Source organism: Mastomys coucha, unplaced genomic scaffold, assembly GCF_008632895.1.
Source record: "Mastomys coucha isolate ucsf_1 unplaced genomic scaffold, UCSF_Mcou_1 pScaffold22, whole genome shotgun sequence".
NCBI classification, from domain to species: domain Eukaryota; kingdom Metazoa; phylum Chordata; class Mammalia; order Rodentia; family Muridae; genus Mastomys; species Mastomys coucha.
The window spans coordinates 211,239,724-211,259,520 of record NW_022196905.1 but is presented as its reverse complement, the minus strand read 5'-3'; the positions used below and the strand labels follow the sequence as shown (position 1 = coordinate 211,259,520).

General features: G+C 48.2%; 1 protein-coding gene across 10 annotated transcripts in view; it reads left to right on the top strand.

Moving 5' to 3' along the window:
• The window catches only part of Eps15l1 (epidermal growth factor receptor pathway substrate 15 like 1), a 121,188-nt gene that overhangs the window by 34,391 nt on the left and 67,000 nt on the right, over positions 1 to 19,797 (top strand). For 7 of the 10 annotated variants that reach the window (XM_031340289.1, XM_031340287.1, XM_031340282.1 and 4 more), the window contains exons 9-19: positions 2,204 to 2,437; positions 4,243 to 4,400; positions 6,539 to 6,695; positions 6,939 to 7,024; positions 8,229 to 8,301; positions 8,646 to 8,807; positions 9,399 to 9,596; positions 10,544 to 10,708; positions 15,533 to 15,656; positions 16,416 to 16,466; positions 17,675 to 17,811. In XM_031340289.1, the coding sequence (XP_031196149.1) occupies positions 2,204 to 2,437; positions 4,243 to 4,400; positions 6,539 to 6,695; positions 6,939 to 7,024; positions 8,229 to 8,301; positions 8,646 to 8,807; positions 9,399 to 9,596; positions 10,544 to 10,708; positions 15,533 to 15,656; positions 16,416 to 16,466; positions 17,675 to 17,811 (1,545 nt within the window). The remainder of the gene's footprint in view (positions 1 to 2,203; positions 2,438 to 4,242; positions 4,401 to 6,538; positions 6,696 to 6,938; positions 7,025 to 8,228; positions 8,302 to 8,645; positions 8,808 to 9,398; positions 9,597 to 10,543; positions 10,709 to 15,532; positions 15,657 to 16,415; positions 16,467 to 17,674; positions 17,812 to 19,797) is intronic. The other 3 variants (XM_031340288.1, XM_031340285.1, XM_031340284.1) reach the window with 1 other exon arrangement.

Here is a 19,797-nt window from a genome sequence, read left to right as displayed (position 1 = left end):
GACAGAGTCTCAGGTAATTGAAGCTGAAATTTTTGTTTGTTCTATTCTGTTTTTTGTTTTTTGAGACAGGGTTTCTCTTTGTAGACCAGGCTAGTTTCCAACTCAGTTCTGCCTGCCTGGCTCTTGAGTCCTGGGATTAAACAATTAAAGGCTTTAGCCAACACTGCCTCCTTGAAGCTTGTCCTGGACTCTTGATTCTCCTGTCTCTATCTCCCAAGTTCTAGCATTATAAGCATGTACAGCACCTGGCTTTCCAGTTTCATTTTAAAATAGACTTTAACATCTTTGAGATTAGCTCTCAGGGACTAAACCACCAACTAAAGAGTACACATGGTGGGATTAGTGGCTCCAGCAGCATATGTAGCAGAGGATGGCCAAGTCGGTTTTCAATGGGAGGAGAGGCCCTTGGCCCTGTGAAGGCTCTATGCCCCAGTGTAGGGGAATGCCAGGGCCAGTAAGCAGAAGGGAGTAGGGTGGTGGTGGGGGGGGGGGGGGGGGGGGGGAGCAGGGGTTTGTTTTTGTTTTCTTATTTTGTTTTGTTTTGTTTTTCTTTTTTTTCGGAGGGGAACCTGGGAAAGGAGATATTGTATGACATGTAAATAAAGAAAATATCTAATAAAAAAAAAATCTGAGATTGGGGCTGGAGAAATGTCTTTGGGCTCAGGAGTAGTGCAGAGGACCTGGTGTTGTAGGGCTTGCAAACCCACCTGAGTTATAAGTAAAACATGGAGATGTTTATGTAGTTTAAAGCTTTGGGCCTTTTGCTGGGCCAGTCTCCAGCTACTTGGTGGCTAGCTCTTTACCTCCCTGTTCTGCCCTAGTCCACATCTGTTCCCTTTCTTGTCCTCTTCGATTTTCCTGCTCCTGCCTGTATGTATCCTATGGCTCCCTCTCTGCCTACAACTTCCAGCCCTAGCTATTGTCTGTCAGCTCATTATTGCAACCAATCAGCAGTGAGACAACACTTACTACATTTCTTAGATCGGTCGCCTTTAGGCAGTGAGGAACTTACCTGACTTTCATGTTTTGGGCAGATGGGAACAGACAAACATACAAATCAGAAGCAGGTGATGAGCAAAGTTTTTATAATACCAAAATCCTGCCATCATTTAGCTCTTACAGTAATTAACAATTGAAAATACAGAGACACAGCTTATTACAGTGTGAGGACCCAGGTTGATTCCCAGCTTCCATATGTGACTTGGTGGCTCAAGTGGTTTGTAACTCCAGCTCCAGGGGATTTGATGCACTCTTCTGGCCTCCACGGGCACTACACATTCAAAGTGTCCAGACACAGATAGGCCAACACTCATAGATATGAAAATTAACCTTCAAAAGCTGTGATTTTGCCAGTGTGCCTATCATCGCAAGACTCAGAAGGCTGAGGCAGGAGGATTGGGATTCAGGTCCAGCCTCGACTTTATTCCATGACTTTGCCTCAGAATAAATAAATACGTAGACATGACTTAGAGTGTCTCTCTCATCCTGCAATGCAGTGGCTCCCTGATGTCTCCCACTGTCCTTGAGGGTCAGTGTCTCTTCTCTCAGTGTCTATGCACCTCTAGACTTCAGAACTTTGGAAATCATAAGCTCTGGGGCGGGTGGTCAGCCTGCCTGTTGAGGGAAGGTGTAAGTGCCTAGAGACTCAGGTACATCTATTACATACGTGTGCTTCACTTTTGCCTGTGTGTCCTTGGCTGTTGCAGCTTTGATTGGTAATAGAGTAGTAATGATTGTAGTGAGGTAATTAAAACAAAGATTGGGCTGTTTACTGAGTAGAGTGCTTGCCAAGAATGCCAAAATCCTGTGGACACAGCAGGAAGATCAGGAGTCCAAGGGCGTCTTGAGCTAGTTGGTGAGCGTGAGGCCATCCTGTGAAACTTGAGACACCTGTCTCACGCCAGTCATGGCAGTGTGCTCTAGTAGAAGTGCTAGGAATGTGGTTTCTGACATAACACTTGTAGGCCACACGTAACTCAAGTCTTGGGGAGGAACAGACCGTGGCTGTGTACTGTGTCTGGATGGCTGGTTTCTGTGCTCACTTGAGCTGCCCAAATTGGACATGTCTTGAAGATGCAGAGAACAGATGAACAGCTTCCTTAGAGCCTCTAGGAATCCCCATGGCTCCTGGACTGCATGAGGCGCTCTTTGTGTTCTGTGCCTGCCCACCCCCAGTGCCTTTTTCTTGTCATTGACACCACAGGCTATGCACTTGGTGTACCGAGCCCTGGAGAAGGAGCCAGTGCCCTCCATCCTGCCCCCGCCCCTCATCCCACCCTCCAAGAGGAAGAAGACTGTGTTTGCAGGAGCTGTGCCCGTCCTGCCCGCCAGCCCCCCACCCAAAGACAGCCTCCGCTCCACACCATCCCACGGCAGCGTCAGCAGCCTCAACAGCACAGGCAGCCTGTCCCCAAAACACAGCGTCAAGCAGACTCAGGTCAGTGCCCAAGGCCTCTTCTATATCATTTCTCATCAGCAATAAAGAGAAAGCTTTGATCAAACTCTTTTAAAACCTTACTAGAGGTATGGGGCTGGAGAGATGGCTTAGTGATTAAAGAGTACTGAATGCTCTTCCAGAGAACCAGGTTCAATTCCCAGCACTCACATGGCATCTCACAGCAGTCTATACTTGTGCATGTATGCAGGCAAAACACCAATACTAAACAAACAAACAAACAAACAAAAAACCCTTAAAAATTACTATGATTCAGAATGAGCTTTCTTTGAGGTAAGTGGAATTGTTCCCTGGTGTATGTGGGGCCTGGACAGTGCTCTCTATTGCTCACGTCCTCGTTGAAATGATCCAGTATCTTCATAGAACCTCTGCATGCTGTAGACTCACCCCACTGAGAACAGACTCATTTATCTGTTTATATGCATGCATTTGTGTAAGTATGTGCACACATCTTTGTTTGGAGGCCACAGAGGGTATCAGATGTCCTCCTCTCTCCATTGCCTTGAGGCAGTGTCTCTTCTTGATCGCTGGGGCTCTTCTTTCTTTCCTGGCTGGGCTGGTAGCCAGCACACCCGAGTGGTCTCTTGGCACAGGAGTTGTAGGCACTTGCAGGGTGCCTTGCTCGTTGTTTGTTAGGTGGTTCTAGAATCAGCACTCCTGTCCTCATGTCTATGCATCGGGCAGTCTTAACCACTGAGGAAGTTCCCAGCCCAAGCCCCTGTTTTCTAACTGCCCTGAGGCTACATGAAAGGATGAGGTTTTTTTTTTTTTTTTAACTGTAAGGATTGCCTGCTGTTTTTGCTATATTTACATTTATGTTTTGACTTCGTGAGCACACATGGGTGGGTACATGCCACAGCAGGTATGTGTGGCCTGGGGTCAGTGCAGCACCTTCTAACCACAGGCTTGCCCCCTCACTCATCACAAATCAGTGTGCCTGGCTCGAGCACTGGGGCAAGAGCTTATTTTGTTGGTACAGTACCTAGGACTATCTATGAAGAACAGAAGCTCATGTTGTGGGTGCTGGGAAGGCTGTCCTGGCAGAGGACATTATTTCCCTGTCCCATGAGCATTTGTGACGGAGAAATAATGTGCTGCACACAACTGTAACATTGAGTCGGGCATTCTTGGTAATGTTAAGATGGGGAAAGTGTTTGGGAGGGTGTGCACAGAGTGTGTACATGTTGAGAAAGCGCTAAGAGTTTTGGTGTCCACGAGGGTTCAGTAGCTAGCATGTACTAACATGCCTCTTGAGCCCAAAAAGACTACATAGGGAATGGCTGCACAGCATAGAGCAGTCAGTAGCAGATAAATGTATCCTGTGCTCTTTAAGACTGGGTCTTAACTCTGGTTCCAGGCTGGCCAGAAACTCCTAATCTTCCTGTCTCAGACTCACCAGAGCCTAGGGATAATCATATAATAAAAACCAACAACAATAAAAAATGGAAACTGGTCAGCAGCTGCAGTTTCTTCCTGGATGTTTCTATCCTGAGGCAGTCTCCAGCTCACCATCCCATGTGTCTATTTTTTGGGTTTACAGGAAGCAGAGATCCTGTACTGACCCAAACTTCACTGTATGCATGTCAGTGTATCTGAGATCCTGTACTGACCCAAACTTCACTGTATGCATGTCAGTGTATCTGACCTTTTTTTTTTTATTCTGTCTGCTCCTAGCCAGGGTCCTGGACTGAGCTGTATGGTCCTGACACTGTCAGTGAGAACTGTAAGCAGAACTGAGGGCTGGAATGGGACACACAAATAAGTCACTCTGTTGTAACCTGTTTCAGCCACCAGTGGCCTGGGTTGTGCCTGTGGCAGATAAGATGCGCTTTGACGAGATCTTCTTGAAGACAGACCTAGACCTTGATGGCTATGTGAGTGGCCAGGAAGTTAAGGAGATCTTCATGCACTCAGGCCTCACACAGAATCTTCTGGCACACATCTGGTAATGATGGAAACGTTGGTGGAGGTGCTCTGAGAGGCTGGCAAAAAGGGTGGGGAGAGCTCCCATTTTCCGGGTGACAGTATACAGGGAGGTAAGATCAGCCCTTATCTGATACTGGAGAGCTGAGTTGAAATAGTCTACTCCACAAGCCTCACCTTGCCACAGTTACCTGTAATAGTCACTCCGCCTGCCACTTGAGTAAGCTCAACAAGGGCCTTGACAGTTCCAGGGAGGGCCCACTTGGAAGAGCACCATGGACATTGCAAGAACATTGCACTGAAGAGAACATTGCACTGAAGTAGAGTGTGTCACCAGAGTGTGGTTGTGGGGGGCAACTGCATTGCCGGTAAATGTCAGCCAGATGTGCTGGTGACCCCAGAGCTGGTCCTCTTCAGTAATCTTTACACACTCTGTGGACTCTGGTACCTCTTGAGACCTCAAGCCACACGAGATTAAGTCTGAATGACATACCGGGGTTGGGAGGTATAGATGAGGGTTCAGTGGCCCTCCCAACTCCTGCTCTCCTATGGAGGACTGTTTAGTTAGGGTTTCTATTTTTGTGATAGAACACCATGACCCCAAACAATGTGGAAACAGCTTATTTCTTTTTACATTTCCAGATCACAGTATATCACTGAGGGAAGTCAGGCAGGAACCTGGAGGTAGGAGCGGAAGCAGAGATCATGGAGGGGTGCTGCTTACTGGCTTGCTCCCCATGGTTTGCTCAGTCTTCTTATACAACTTAGGACCACCTACCCAGGGTTGGCACAGCCCACAATGAGATTTCCACCCCGTCAATCATTAATGGAGAAAATGCCCCCACAGAGCTGCCTACAGGCCAATCTGATGAAGACATTGTCTCAAGAGTCCCTCTTCCACCAGGCAGTGCTGGTGCACGCCTTTAATCCCAGCACTTGGGAAGCAGAGGCAGGTGAATTTCTGAGTTCGAGGCCAGCCTGGTCTACAGAGTGAGTTCCAGGGCAGCCAGGGCTATACAGAGAAACCCTGTCTCAAAACACCAAAAAAAAAAAAGAAAGCAAGAGTCCCTCTTCCTAGATATCTCTAGGTTGTATAAAGTTCACAAAGCCAGCCAGCACAGGGACAGTCACCAGCCATTAGGCTGATTCTCAGAGTTCTCTTGCAAGTAGTTGCAGCTGTTCTAGTGTAGATGGTGGCCACTGTATAACAAGCAAGGGAGCAGCCTTCATCCTACCTCTGTTAAGTGCTGGACAGAGCTGACATCTCAGAGTGATGCTCCTTCTGAAGGTAACTGGTGTGGTCCAATAAGTTATCCTTGAGTAGCTTCCTGGCTGCTTTCTGACTGGATCAGGGAGCTGAGCCGGTCACCTGATAGCCAGAAAGGACCATCTTGAGTAATCCTCCAGGTAGAGAGGAGAGCCAGCCCCAAGGGTCAGGGGCACTCGGTTGCCTCTCTAGCCAGGCTGCCTGCTTCTCTAGAATTAACTGTTGCACTCAAGTGGCGGAGCCTCAGACAGCAGCCTGAGCCTTGGCGATGATGCTCTGCAGGTGGCTGCTGCAGAGTGGGCCCACCTCTGGCAAGTGACTGCACTTTAACACAAACAGTCAAAAGTGCTTGCCCTCAACAGGCTATGCACTGCCAGCTCATCTAGGATACTTCTGTTCTTCCTGGTTCCACATGAGACACAGGGAGGCCCGAGGCAAGCTTCTGGTGTCGAAGACTCTGTGGGCAGGGAGGGTGTCTTGAGACTTCCAGAGTTCAGCTCTCACTCAAGGCCACACACAACCTCCAGATCTATAGACTAAAAAGGAATGAGAATGTAGCCCTGCCCCATCTGCCCAGGAACTCATGGTCTATGCTGGTCACTTGCATCTCTGGAGTACCTTGAACAAGATGAACCGAGAAAGCCTTGACCTTCACAGTCAACTGGAGGGATGTGTGTTGTGGGAGCGGTTCTTCCTGAAAGGGTTCTGTAGACCAGAGTGTTGCTCCCATGCACCTGTGACCATCCTTAAGGAGGTGCTCATCAGCATTGATGGGAACATGGAGGCAGTGCCCGGGGCTTGCTGTGGTCCTGGTGGGCTTGATAATCTGGGATCACTCAGGATGGGTGGCAAGAGCAACTGTGATGTGTAATTGTATCCCACATCTCTCCCAGGGCCCTGGCTGATACAAGACAAACGGGCAAGTTAAGCAAAGAACAATTCGCGCTAGCTATGTATTTCATTCAGCAGAAGGTCAGTAAAGGCATCGACCCTCCTCAAGTCCTGTCACCTGACATGGTGCCACCCTCGGAGAGAGGCACTCCCATTCCAGTAAGTAGCCAGGCATCCTTGTTTCTATTCTTCCCACCACCCACCATTGGGTGGTGTTGGTGCCCCAAGACTACCCCCTCCCTGCCCCAGTCCTCAGCCTCAGGCCATGTTTGGGGGTAGGAACTGGGGGGGTGGGGATCCTTTGATTGGGCCACCTGGAGTGTTCTCATGTCAGTGTCCAGTGCTTTGGTCTCCTGACATGTAAGCTGCTGGCTCCCTTTGACTTTTAAGTTTTGATCCTAGGACAGTTCAAGTGCTCTCACGTCAGGGGAATTCACTGGTGTGAAAGAGCTGGATGACATTAGCCAGGAAATCACACAGTTGCAGAGGTACGTGACTGCCTGCTTTCTGGAGGTCTTGATGCAAACTAGTGTCCGTTTCCTTGTAAGGCTTTGAGGGAGGGGAGGACACAAGTCTTCTCAGATCTGCTTCTGCGTGGAACATTGTTGCTTTGAGTCTATACTATTCAGGTAGTCTCAGGCAGGTTGTCTACATAGCTGCCTAAGGATACAAACATCTGAGATGAGAGTCCAGCACACAGCTTAGGTGACACACCCAAGTCTGGCACACCTGCTATACACAGTGGACCAGTTCCTCACTGTCCTTTTACCAGAAGCCAGCGACTGCCATATTCCATGCACTCCTCTTGGCTGCCCTAGCCCAGCTTTGCTCTTTATTCTTGTCCTTCAGGAAATTCTTTTCAACATATCTTCTGATTCTCACAGCACCTCCTCACAGTCCACTGTCCCTGCAGTACTGGATGGTGTTCATCTGTAATTCCTTGTCTCCTGTGTCCCTCTTTGTTGAGTGGTCCATTGGTGTCAGACTACTGAGTACCTTTGATTGGTTGTGGGATTGTAGGGAGTGGTTTCTCTCAGTGTGACAGTCACAGAACTGAGCAGTTTGGTGACTTGAGTATAGTAGCTCATAGGGAGGGGGTGCAGGTGCCCAGCCGTACCAGTGGACACTGGTGTTGGAGCCCAAGGAAAAGGTGTGTGCCTAGGCTTCTCACTGGGTCCTTGCTTCTCTGGGTTCAAGCTCTCCATTTCCTTGCTGAATGTCAGCTAGGAGGCCCCTTCCTAATGCTGGGGACCACTCCTACTCCACTCTGTCAAGTCCTTGTCGCCCGGGAGCCTCCATTTTCCTGTTTGTCTGTCAGATGGTGAAGAGGCTACTCTGAGGCAGTGGGCACTGAGACCGAGGCTCTCATGCAGGTTCTGCTGTGCTCTGGGGTAGGGAGCATTATTGGTTAGTCCAGGAATGTTGGGTAAAAAGTACCTGAGGCTAGCTAGTGCATAAAGAAAGGGGCTTCCTTAGCTTAGTTTTAGAAGCTGATCTATCTGTGAGGACCTCAGACACATGCTGTCGTGGTGCCATAGGACCATTTGTGTGGCAAGCCTGAGGGGTCAGGGCACATGGAGGCCTTCAGGGACCATTCTGTATGGGAATGTGTAGGTTCAGGCCTAAAGTCAAGATGACAGCTCTGTGCTGTGCAGTGGTGACTGTTTTCATCCATTGTTTTTAAACCTGCAGAGAGAAATACTCCCTGGAACAAGACATCAGAGAAAAGGAAGAGGCAATCAGACAGAAAACCAGTGAAGTACAGGTGTGGATGCTGCACCTCGGCTCGGGCCTGCTGAATGTGGGAATGTCAGAATTGTGTGCTGAGTGCATGACAGTGCTTAGGACAGCCTTGGGATTGCATTATGTTTTTGTTTCCTTGGTGGCACTGGGGATGGAACCTGGTAGTATAGCACTGAGTATAGAACCCCAAGTCTCATCTGTGCTCATCTGTGAAACAGAACCTAGGGCCTCATACTCATCCTTAGTGGGCACAAGCATGAAGCCCCTCCCCAACAGGTTCTAATGCTGAACCACAGTCCAGCCCAGTATCTGCTTATTTAGGGACTATTGTTACCAGTGTCGGTCAGCACCACCCGTTTCCCACAGGAATTACAAAATGACCTGGACCGGGAAGCTAGTAGTCTGCAGGAGCTTGAGGCTCAGAAACAGGATGCCCAGGACCGCCTGGATGAGATGGACCAGCAGAAGGCTAAGCTGCGGGACATGCTGAGTGACGTGCGGCAGAAATGCCAGGATGAGACCCAGACAGTGAGTTCACGGTGTGGCCAGTCCCTGAGCTTCCCTGATGGCTCTTGCCAACAGATGACAAAATGCCAACTGAGAAACATCTAGGCACCTGAGGCCTAATCTATGAATGATCCCTCTGTCCCTAGGGATCCGGTTGCAAAACTGCATGGTTTCAGTAGCTATGCCCAGATGTCCTACAGCAGGGAACAGGACTGCAGATGGCTCCGCCTCTTGCTGTGGCCCCTTTTGTCACAGATTATCAGCTTCCTCTAACTGCAGGTCCCATATACTGACCCTGGCTGTGCAGAGATTCCTTATGCTTTATACTTATTCATTCATTTTTGTGGGAGAGTTGTGTATTTGTATGTGTGTGTGTGTGTGTACGCACACTCATGCTTGTGCGAATTTGTGCATATATTTGTGTGGAATCAGAGAACAGCAGGGGAACTTGGTCTTCTTCATCCACCATGTCTGCCTTGGTCTTCAAACTTGGCAGCTGGCACCATTACCCACCAGCTATACCTCTAGCTCCACATACAGTGAGAAAGAAAGCTTGGTGTCTGCCTGTCTTTCTGTGCCCTGACTTGTGAATTCTTTTGGCTCTCACTTCAGATCTCATCATTGAAAACCCAGATCCAGTCCCAGGAGTCAGACTTGAAGTCCCAGGAGGATGACCTGAACCGGGCCAAATCAGAGCTGAATCGGCTGCAGCAGGAGGAGACACAGCTGGAGCAGAGCATCCAGGCTGGGCGTGCACAGCTGGAGACCATCCTCAGGTCCCTGAAGTGCACACAGGATGACATCAACCAGGTATTTTGACAGGGATGGGTCAGTGGTGCTGGTGAGGTTAGCTGCTGAGGACTTTGTAGGGTGCGGCTCAGAGCGCCTGCCTCCCTATCCCATGAGTGCTGGCCCTTTCTAGGAAGCCAGGAGGAAGCTCCCAGCCTGCCCTGTCCTTGTACATATGGTGGTCACTGGTCTTTGTGTGGTCTCTGGGATCCGGGCTACAGACAGGGTGATGCCCTTAGCATACAGCAAAGAAACCTGCATCCTGTAGACTGAAAATATCTTCTTCAGGCTGACAGGGCAATGTGGATGCCTCTCTGATTTCAGTGGCTTCATGTCTTATATTGTGTTTTGTAAACGTTATTTCCATGGGGCTATTTTCAGGGTTCTTCCTCCCAGCCTTCAGAGACTGTTCTTTGGAGATGGCCTAAGATACTTGCAGACATTGCTAGTAGAAGGAATGGTTGTTGGTGGTAACAGAGGATCTCAACTGGGTAGCCTCTACAGGTTTGGAACTCACTGTAGACCAGGCTGTCCTTGAACTCACAGAGATCCAACTGCCTCTGTCTCTTGAGTGCTGGGATTAAAGGCGTGTATGACCATGGCCTGCATCATTTTTGTTGTTGGTTTGGTTTCAGGTTTTTTTTTTTTTTTGGATTTTGGGTGTTTTTTTTTTTTTTAAACTGTGCTTGAGATAGGGTCTCATCACATAGCTCACATCAGCCTTGAACTTGTGATTAGTCTTAGTCCGCCCTCTGGTTCCTCCTCCTTCTATCTTTTGTCAGTCGTGCGGGTTCTATATATACAGAGTTTGGTTATGCCGTGGGATCCTTTCGCAGGCCTGGTGCCTATTGTGTAGTGATACAGCGTGGGCAGGGCAGTCCTTCCCTGTGTATGCCCCCTCGGGGAAGGCATCCTGCTTGCTGGCTGCACCTGCAACTCCTTTGATGTCCGTGGTGTTTGTCTTACAGGCAAGAAGTAAGCTGTCCCAGCTACAGGAGAGCCACCTAGAAGCTCACCGGAGCCTGGAACAGTATGACCAGGTGCCTGATGGGGTCTCTGGTACCAACCTGCCTGACCTGGCCACCTTGAATGAAGGCATCTTGCTGGCTGAGAGGGGCGGCTTTGGAGCCATGGTAAAGGTCGAGTAAGAGTCTCCGGGTCCACGTGGGCTCTGCTGCAGCTGTAGATCTGCTCACAACACTGGCTCCCTCAATGTGTTGCACCCTTTGTTTTTGCTAGCTATCTACCTGCCCAAGGCCCAGAGCTGGTGGCCGAGTTCTTCCTGTCATCTAGAAGCTGTGAGGCCTCGGTGTCCCACCTTGTCAGAAGTGTTTCTTTTGGGCCAATCAAATGTGGAGGGCAAACCTAACCAAAGCCAGTGTGGTCCTATGCTGTGGGAGCTCTGTGCTCCACTGATGCAGCCTTGGGTGCAAGTGTGTCATTCAAGTCAAGTGATTCTGAAAGATGGAGAAGCAGGCTGCAGCTTAGTGGTAAGCACTGCAGGCTCCAGTCCCATCCTATAGCACTCACTAAGCACCACAGCACATCTGCTCTCCAGGTGCTGTGCAGCCAGCTCTTGGCTGGCCTCAGGGAGGAAGGACCTCAGCACTGTGTGGCCACACTGCTCATGAGCCACTGATGCTCAGGCATTGTGACCCTTCTCTAAGGTTGTTAGTGCCCTTGTTGGAGTCATCAGCCCCAACTCAGGGATGTCTCTGTGGTTGGGCCTGTAAGTCCTGGTATATGGGGTATTATGCTACTTTAACCTCTCAGCTCCCTCATCTTCCAGGGCTCTGCTTTGCTCCAGCCCTGCTGCTTTCCCTCTTTGTCCCTTCCCTCCTGTGGTCGCCACTCGCCTTGCACTCTGAACACAGCTACCTTCCCTCTCTCTTCTCTTTTTTTCCCATCCAAGAACTCACGGAGAAGCCTGGACCACTTAGAAGGTGCTGTTTGTATTTCTGCCTGTCCCTCATATCTGCCCACCCTTCACTCTTAGACTCTTAAGTAGGTGGCTTCCTGCCCACCGTGGGCATCTATTCCATGGAATTCCCATGGAATTCCTTGCTTTTTGGCTTGTAGCCAGTGTGTCTTGTGACTGCAGTCTTTAGCTCTATTTTACCATTGTCCCCCGTGCAGCTGGCTTGTCCTATGTCCTGGGCCAGGGAAATGCTCCCTCTAAGTCTCCCCTTGTGGATTGTTTGGTTTGTCTGCCTCTCCCTCCCTCCTTCTTGCTCCTTCCCTCTCTCTCTCTCTCTCTCTATCTCTCTCTCTCTCTCTCTCTGTCTTCTTTCTTTTCTCCTCCTCCTCCTCTTTTTCTTTCTGAGATGGTGTCACAGTGCAGCCCAGGCTACCGTGGAACTCCAGAGATCCCAGTTGCAGGGATTAAAGGTGTCTGTCAGGTCCCCTGTAGCTTTTATCACATCCTGGGCTGCATCTTAGCAGTGGTGACAGTTTACAGGGGGTAGTCATTTCTATCACCACCAGAGCATTTTGTACATGGTTATTTTTGTCCATCATTTAACCAGGTGGAGTTTGTGTGGTTAACTGTCATTTGTACAGTGTAACCATCAGATATATTACCTAGAAACGTAAGACTTGTGTCTGAAGGGACCCACATCTTGTATTTTGAAAAATTTGGGGGGGGGTTGTTTCCATTTCTTAATAAACAGTTTGAAGCGAGGTCTTTGTTCAGTGTTCCATCTGGGGCTGTGGAGCAGAGCGTGCTCTGTCCGTTCTCTTCATGGGGTGCAGCTAGAGCCTGTGCTTACCAGAACTGTGCAACCAGAGTGGCACCTCTGGAACTTATTACAGGTGATTCTTGAGCCACTCAGCTCAAGGTTACTACGTTCCCAAGGTACAACTGGCCAAGAGGCAATAGGATTCTTACAAGCCATGTTCATATCCATGCATATCCTTAATTACTTTTTTCTTTCACAGTGCTGTGGGTGGAGCCTGAGACCTCACACCTGTTAGCTAGGACTCACCACTGACCCTTGCTCCCAGTCCAAAACCATGTTTATTTCTTGTGACTGAGAGAAGCCTCTTTCTCTCCAGGAAGCCCACACAGCAGAGAGAAAGCCATGCATCATCCCAGTTTGTCACTCTGACTTATCAGGACAGATTGGATACTTGGCCACTTCCAGCCCCGGTAACATGGAGGAGCCAAGATTATGGGTTCCCAGCAAGGATTTGTAAATGAGAGCCTCTTAGCTGGCAGCTTGAGCTAGGACAGAAAAATATACTTCAGGACAGTTGGTGGGAGCACCAGCATCGGGCCCCTACACTACACACTTCATTTTGATTGTTTTTTGAGACAGGATCTCATGGTGTAGTCATGGCTGGCCTGGAACTCATAAATGAAGACCAGGCTACCCTTGAGCTCACAGACATCCATCTGGCTCTGTCTCCCAAGTGCAGAGATGAAAAGGCGTGCATCCCCATGACCAACTCCCAGCAGTCTATAAAAGCCAGGGATGTCACAGAAACTTCTTGAGTATCCTTTGTGACCGTGTCTATATTCTGAAGACAGGCAGAGCTTAGGGCTAACTGCCTTGCCTCTGAAAGTGTTTTCTGTAGCTGGGTGTGGCTCAGCAGCTACAGAGTTAAATAAAAGTAGTTAACATGTTCTACCTCTATGATGGCACTCATTGCTTACCCTAGTGTAGTGTCTCCCCTTAGACTGGGCTCAGTCACTGAGCAACCACTTGACTCGGTGCTCTGAGAAGATGTCATTTACTAGTAGCATTGTAGGTAATAAGTTCATCAACTTGTCTGCATGGTGACAGAATGGGTCTCCTATGCTGAAGAACCATAGGCTTATACTTAACCCTTGTATTTCTGTCTCCTAGGGTGACACATTCTTCATTTTCCTGGCTGGTGCCTGGCTGTATTCATGTTGGGGGGTCGGGGGGAGACTCATTTTAGCTTCGAGTCTGGCACAAACTGTCACCGTTTTTTCCTTACTTTTAATGTGAGTCCTGCCAGGGTCTTGGCTGCAGTACTGAGCTGCACGAATGCTCAGTAAGCCTTTGCCATTCAGCTGCACCCAGCTATTCTATGGCTCCTTAGGGGAAGAAGCCACAGCTGCATGAAATGTGGATTTCCCCTGACATTATGGTGTAGGCCCCAACATTCCATGTACTGGACTGGTAGTGCAGTTCCCAGGCACATTTATACCATTGAAACCTATTTGCTTATTGTCTTCCCTTCAGTGATAGAAACATCAGATTGTCAGTACTGACCCTGTCCATAAACAGCCCTTCAGAGGTAACTGTGAGCTTCCTTTCTAAGACTGAGCTGTTGTGGCTAACTCCATCCCTCTTCCCTCTGTCTTTTAGAACACAGTCCATTCCTTGCCCAGTGCTAGAACAAGAGGGTTGTCTTTTGCCTGGTCCAGGGCTTCCTTAGGTCATGACCTTCTGCCAGTGTCTCTCTGTCCTTGAACCCTGACAGCTGTGTGTGCTTCCTTTGTCCATGGTATGGCAGAGGGAGTTATTTCCTGCCCCAGTGTACAGGCTTCCTTTGGTCAGAGTCTCCCATTGAGGTTCTCTCTGTCCTTGAACCCCAGCAGCTGCACTAGGGTGTGTCCATCTCAGGCCTGGCAATACCCAAGCGTCGTCAGCAGCTGATGTACTAGCTGCATCTGTGTTTAATCTCCCTGAGCACCAGGCCTGGCTTCCCTAGGAAGGCCTGTGCCCAGAAGCTCTGAAGAATTGGTTCCAGGTAAGAAGATGGCCCACCCACTTCTTCACCTACTCACAGCCCAAGTCAGTGACTACTGCTTATTATTATTTTTTTATCTTTCTTTTGTCATTTCCTGAGAATGAATCTTGCTGTGTGGCTAAGTTGGCCAGGATCCTCCTGCCTTGGGCTTCCCAGAACCATGGTAACAAGTATGCTTCCTGTTCCCATCTGGTGGCTTCCTCTTAACCCTCCTCCTGCCCCCAAGCATCATTTCTATCCTAGGTGCCGGCACCTCATTAGAATTTTGAACTTGTTTTTTGGGTTTAATAGCCTTTTGGAGTATTCATGTCATTTTTCCAAACCATTGTCTACTTTCACAGATGCCCCAACTTTGACATGGTTTGATCTTCGAGCCCCTGCCTTTAAAAACAAAACAAAACAAAACAAAACAAAAAACCCCCATACTATTCCAGTTACATAACCCTGTTTTGTGGAAGATTGTGTCTCTTAAGCAGAACAGATCCTGATTTCTCAGTCCAGCATTCTGTTTGCAGGGTTCACTACCACTTAGGTCATTCCCACTATGGAAAAGCACTCTTAAAAAGGGTTTTGGTTTTTTTTTCTACTGCTTTGAGTACACTTGCCAGTTTGTAGAACTAGGAACCTTTATACAAACATGCAAAGTGTCTTGCATGCGTTAGCAGCTCCCACTGCACCAGTGTCACCTCAAGCCCCACTTTCTACTTAGGCAGAAACAGCCCCCTTGTTTCTTTACATAGAACTGTGGGGGTGGGGGTGTTCCTAGCACTTGGCTAGGCTCTGGCCCCATCATTCTGCCCCTGTGAATGCGGCGACTTCAGGGTATGAGTGGAACCACACCACATTTATTACTGTCACTGACATCTTCTTTCACTTAGCTGCATATCCTTAAGGCTTCTCCATTTACAGTAGAATTTCCTTCCTTTTCAGAGCTGAGTATTATTTCACCACATGGGTGGGTAGATTCCATCTATTTATTCATTCTGCTCAGAGACTTTTTATTAGAGTTGCAAAGCTGTGATACAGTGTCTCAATGTGCCATGCCTGGTTTCCATTTTTACCTTAGCAAATAGACCAGGCTTGTTTTTAGCCAAAATCTCCACTTGGGTGACTCTTCTTCAGGTACTGTGTTCTGGGTCACATTGCATCCAGCGCAGATCTGAGTCAGGTGTGGAATCCTGCACTTGGCTTAAATCAGAAGTAACTCAGCACCTGTCCTTTCTTCACCATCCTAGGATGATCCTTTCAAAAACAAAGCCTTATTGTTTAGCAACAACTCCCAGGAACTGCATCCAGACCCCTTCCAGGCTGAGGACCCCTTCAAATCCGACCCATTTAAAGGAGCTGACCCCTTCAAAGGTACACCCCAGCCTATGTTCCCATAAAAAAGACTATTGTTTCTTTTTAAGATATTTTTTTTTTATGTGTGAGTGTTTTGTCTACATGAACATGCATCATCTGTGTGCAGTTCCCCCAGAGGGCAAAAGAGGGTGTCAGATCCTCCAGAGCTAGAGTTATGGACAGTTTGTTTACTACCATGTGGGCATGTGGGTTCTGGGAATTGAACCTAGGTCCTCAGCAGAATCAACAGATGCACTTCACTGCTGAGCCACCTCTCCATCCCCTTACCTTTCAGAGGTTTTGAGACAGTGTAGCCTGGCCTGTCCTAGAACTCACTCTGTAGATCACCCTGGCCTTGAACTCAGATCCTCCTGCTTGTGCTCCTGAGTACACGCCTGGGAAGCTTTTAGATTTTGATAGTAGCATCTTAAGTCTAAGGGACTGATCCAGCACTTTGGCATCATTGTAGGTCATCTGGACATGACCAAGACAGCTACTATGTCTCTGTCCTCTTACTGAGTAAGGTAGGAGGAGGTCAGGGGATCCAGGGTGGAGAAAGAAAAGTGAGTTCTCTAAGACTAGTTCTATCTGCCACCAGCCAAGCATCCCAGCTCACCTTGACTGCCTGCCTGCCTGGGGCTGCCACTTTTCACCATGACCATGCTATAGCAGCAACAAATGCAAGGAGACAGACCAAGTGTTTCCCCTGAGCCAAGCAAAAAGCCTGCCTCTGCTGTCTTCCCTCCCCTCACCTGACTGCTTCTCTCTTTGCTCCAGGTGACCCTTTCCAGAGTGATCCCTTCTCAGAGCAGCAGACAGCAGCTACAGGTAAAGACTGGCTGGCTTGTGTTCCTGACAATATTCAGAATTTCTCCAGACTCAGTTTATTTCAGCAGGATCACTTGTGCTGTCTATGTTGAGTATGTGGTGTGACTGTCATACATGGTGGGATTCCCCACCACCCATGCCCAGGACAGAGATGTCATAGCAAAGATAGCCATGACACAGGCTATGATAAAGGGCTTTTCAAGACAGGGTTTCTCTGTGTAGCCCTGGATGTCCTGGAATTCGCTCTGTAGACCAGGCTGGCCTCAAACTCAGAAATCCACCTGCCTCTGCCTCCCAAGTGCTGGGATTAAAGGTATGCACCACCACCACCCAGCGATAAAGGCCATTTTTTTGTGGCCTTTATTCTTCTATTTTGACTTGCCTAGTATGTCCAAAGTCCTGGGTTCCCCAGTACCACAGAAACAAAAAATTTGGAATCTTTGCCTCCCCATAGAGAACCCCACCTGTCACAGTAGCTTCTTTCTACCCTACCCAGTGCCTAGTGACAGCAGTGTTTACTGTCCTGATATTACCCATAGTGGTTATTTTTTTTTTCATGCAGCTTTATTACAGAGCATAATGTATATATACATTACAAAATTCTTTTTTGTTTGTTTGTTTTGAGACAGGGTTTCTCTGTGTAGCCCTGGCTGTCCTAGAACTCACTCTGTGGACCAGGCTGGCCTCGAACTCAGAAATCCGCCTGCCTCTGCCTCCCAAGTGCTCACAAAATCTTTTAAAAGTTTGTATACCGGACTTGATGTCAGACACCTTTAATCCCAACACTCAGTATCTCAATAGACAGAGGCATGCCTGAAGAAACTATTAGCATGTATGGGTGTATATATGTGTGTGGAAATAAGTGTGTGCGTGTATATATGTCCCGTGTGTAGAAGTTGGGAACAACTTACAGGAGTCAGTTATCTTTCACCTTGTGGGTCAGGCTGTCAAGTTTTACAGCAAAAGCTTATATCCTCTTTGCCATCCCTCTTGCCCTAGTAAAGCTTTTGACAGATGTATAGAATTGTGGAAGTCCTTCGCCCTGAAAGGGTCTCCTAACCTGTGGTCATTATTCCCATTCTGACTCCTGGACAACTGATCACACAGTCACCACAATTTCTGCCTCATCCTGAGCCCTCTCTCCTTGTTGCCCATCTCCTCGTGTCTCCCTGGTGCCATTGGTCACCAGTTTTGCCCTCTTTTTCCAGACCCTTTTGGAGGGGACCCTTTCAAAGAAAGTGACCCATTCCACAGCTCAACCAGTGACAACTTCTTCAAGAAACAGACAAAGAGTGACCCGTTTACCTCAGACCCCTTCACAAAGAACCCTTCCTTACCTTCAAAGGTGAGTGGTTTCTGCAGGGCCTCTGACATGTGTTGGGATGGGGAGGCTAGCTGGCTTGGCCAGGAGCTGCCATCACAAGCCTGGTCTCATTCCTGGCTGGTAAGGTGGCACCCAGCCCTGTCACTGAGCCAGTGTACACAGTGCCAAGTCAGACCAGGGCATCTTCTCACAGCTGTTGTCCCTTCCAGTCTCTCTTTGTGCTGTGATTCTCTGCTCCCACCTCTACTCCATCTCCTACAGCTATAGCAAAATACCACATGTAGCTGGACATGGTAGCCACATCTGTTGTCCTGGGCAGCACAATAAGGTTCTGTGTCACACAGGCTATCTTTCAAATCACATATTTATTTATTATTTTGTTTTATAGTTAAAGCATATGTGCTTCATATATATATATATATTTACACACACACACGCTTGATTTGTGTGTGTGTGTGTGTGTATACATACATACATACATACATACATACATACATACATACATACATACCACATGTATAGGTGCTCTGGGAGGCTAGAAGACATCAGATCCTCTAAAGCATAGGTTCAGTTTGTTGTAAATTGCCTGACACAGATGTTGGGAACCAAACTTTGCAAGAGCATCAAGTATTCTTAACCACTGAAGTATCTACAGCCCATGAGTACATGCGTGGGTGCATGCATGTCAGAGAACAAGTTAATGTCGGGACAACATATATTCATGTTTCCTTCTACCAAGTAGGTTCTTGGGATCAAACTTAGATCGTCAAGCTTGATAGGAAGTATGTTTACTTAATGAACCATCTCATTAGTATGCTCTGGGATCTTTTTAGTACAAATTCCTGATATTATGTGTGCATGTGGGTGTGTGTGAGTGTGTGTGTATGCTTGCATGCTTGAGTGCGTGCGAGTGCGTGTCTCTGTGTTAGAGTTGAGTTAGATAACTTTGAGGATGATGACCTGGTTTCTGTTACTCTAACACAATTCCTGAGGCTGGACACTTAATAAAGCAAAGAGCTTTATTTTGGTTCAGAGTGATGGAGGCTAGTGTGACCACTGGTTCTGGTGTGAATATAACATTGCAGAAGCCAGAGAAGAAAAACAGGAACCAGAAGACTAGGAGGGACCAAGCTTGCTTGTTTTTTTCCCCTTTGTGTAACTTTCAGAGACCTAGTCTGCCCCTGCCAGACCTGACATCATGATAGAAATGCAAAGTTCCACGCCTGACCTCCTGTGGTCAGGCATGCCAGGGTGCTGTTGCACTCAGAATGCTGTGTGAATTTCTCTTCAGAATGTATACTGAATGTAAAAAACCATTTGAGACCAGACTGGTCTTCATAGCAGGTAGTTGGATTGGGGGGTGGGGGGCAGGCACTGGAGCTCGCTGGCTTTCAGCCCAGCTCCATGTGAGAGACCCTGCCTCAAAGGAGCAAGGCATAGAGTGATGGACAAGGGCACCGAGTAACTCTGGCCTTTGCATAGACACTCTTCCTCACACACGAGAAACAAATGGTTTTCATGGTGAGACTGGGGTCCCATCCCCAGTTAGTCCACCATGTGCACAATCCCAGCATGCTGGAGCATAAAGCACAAACGATAATTGCATTTCTTTCCTTTTTTTCAAGACAGGGTTTGTCCGTATGGCCCTAGCTGTCCTGGAACTCACTCTGTAGACCAGGCTGGTCACGAACGATAATTGCATTTCTGTTGGGATTTTTTTTTTTTTTTTAAGATTTTTTTTTTTTAAAGTTTTATTTTATTTGTATAAGTGTTTGCCTGCATGTCTGTGTGTGCACCATGTGCGTGCTTGGTGCCTATGGAGGCCAGAAGAGGGTGCCAGATCCCTGACCCTCAGTTATATGTGGTTGTGAGCCTACAGGAAGGCCAGCTAGTGCTTGTAACCACTGAGTCGAGCTTAGAACTTTATTTTTTAAGACAGGTACTTTGTGTAGCCCTGGCTGGCGTGAGACTCAGAATCTTTGTGTCCCAGCCTGGCAGCCTAGCCAC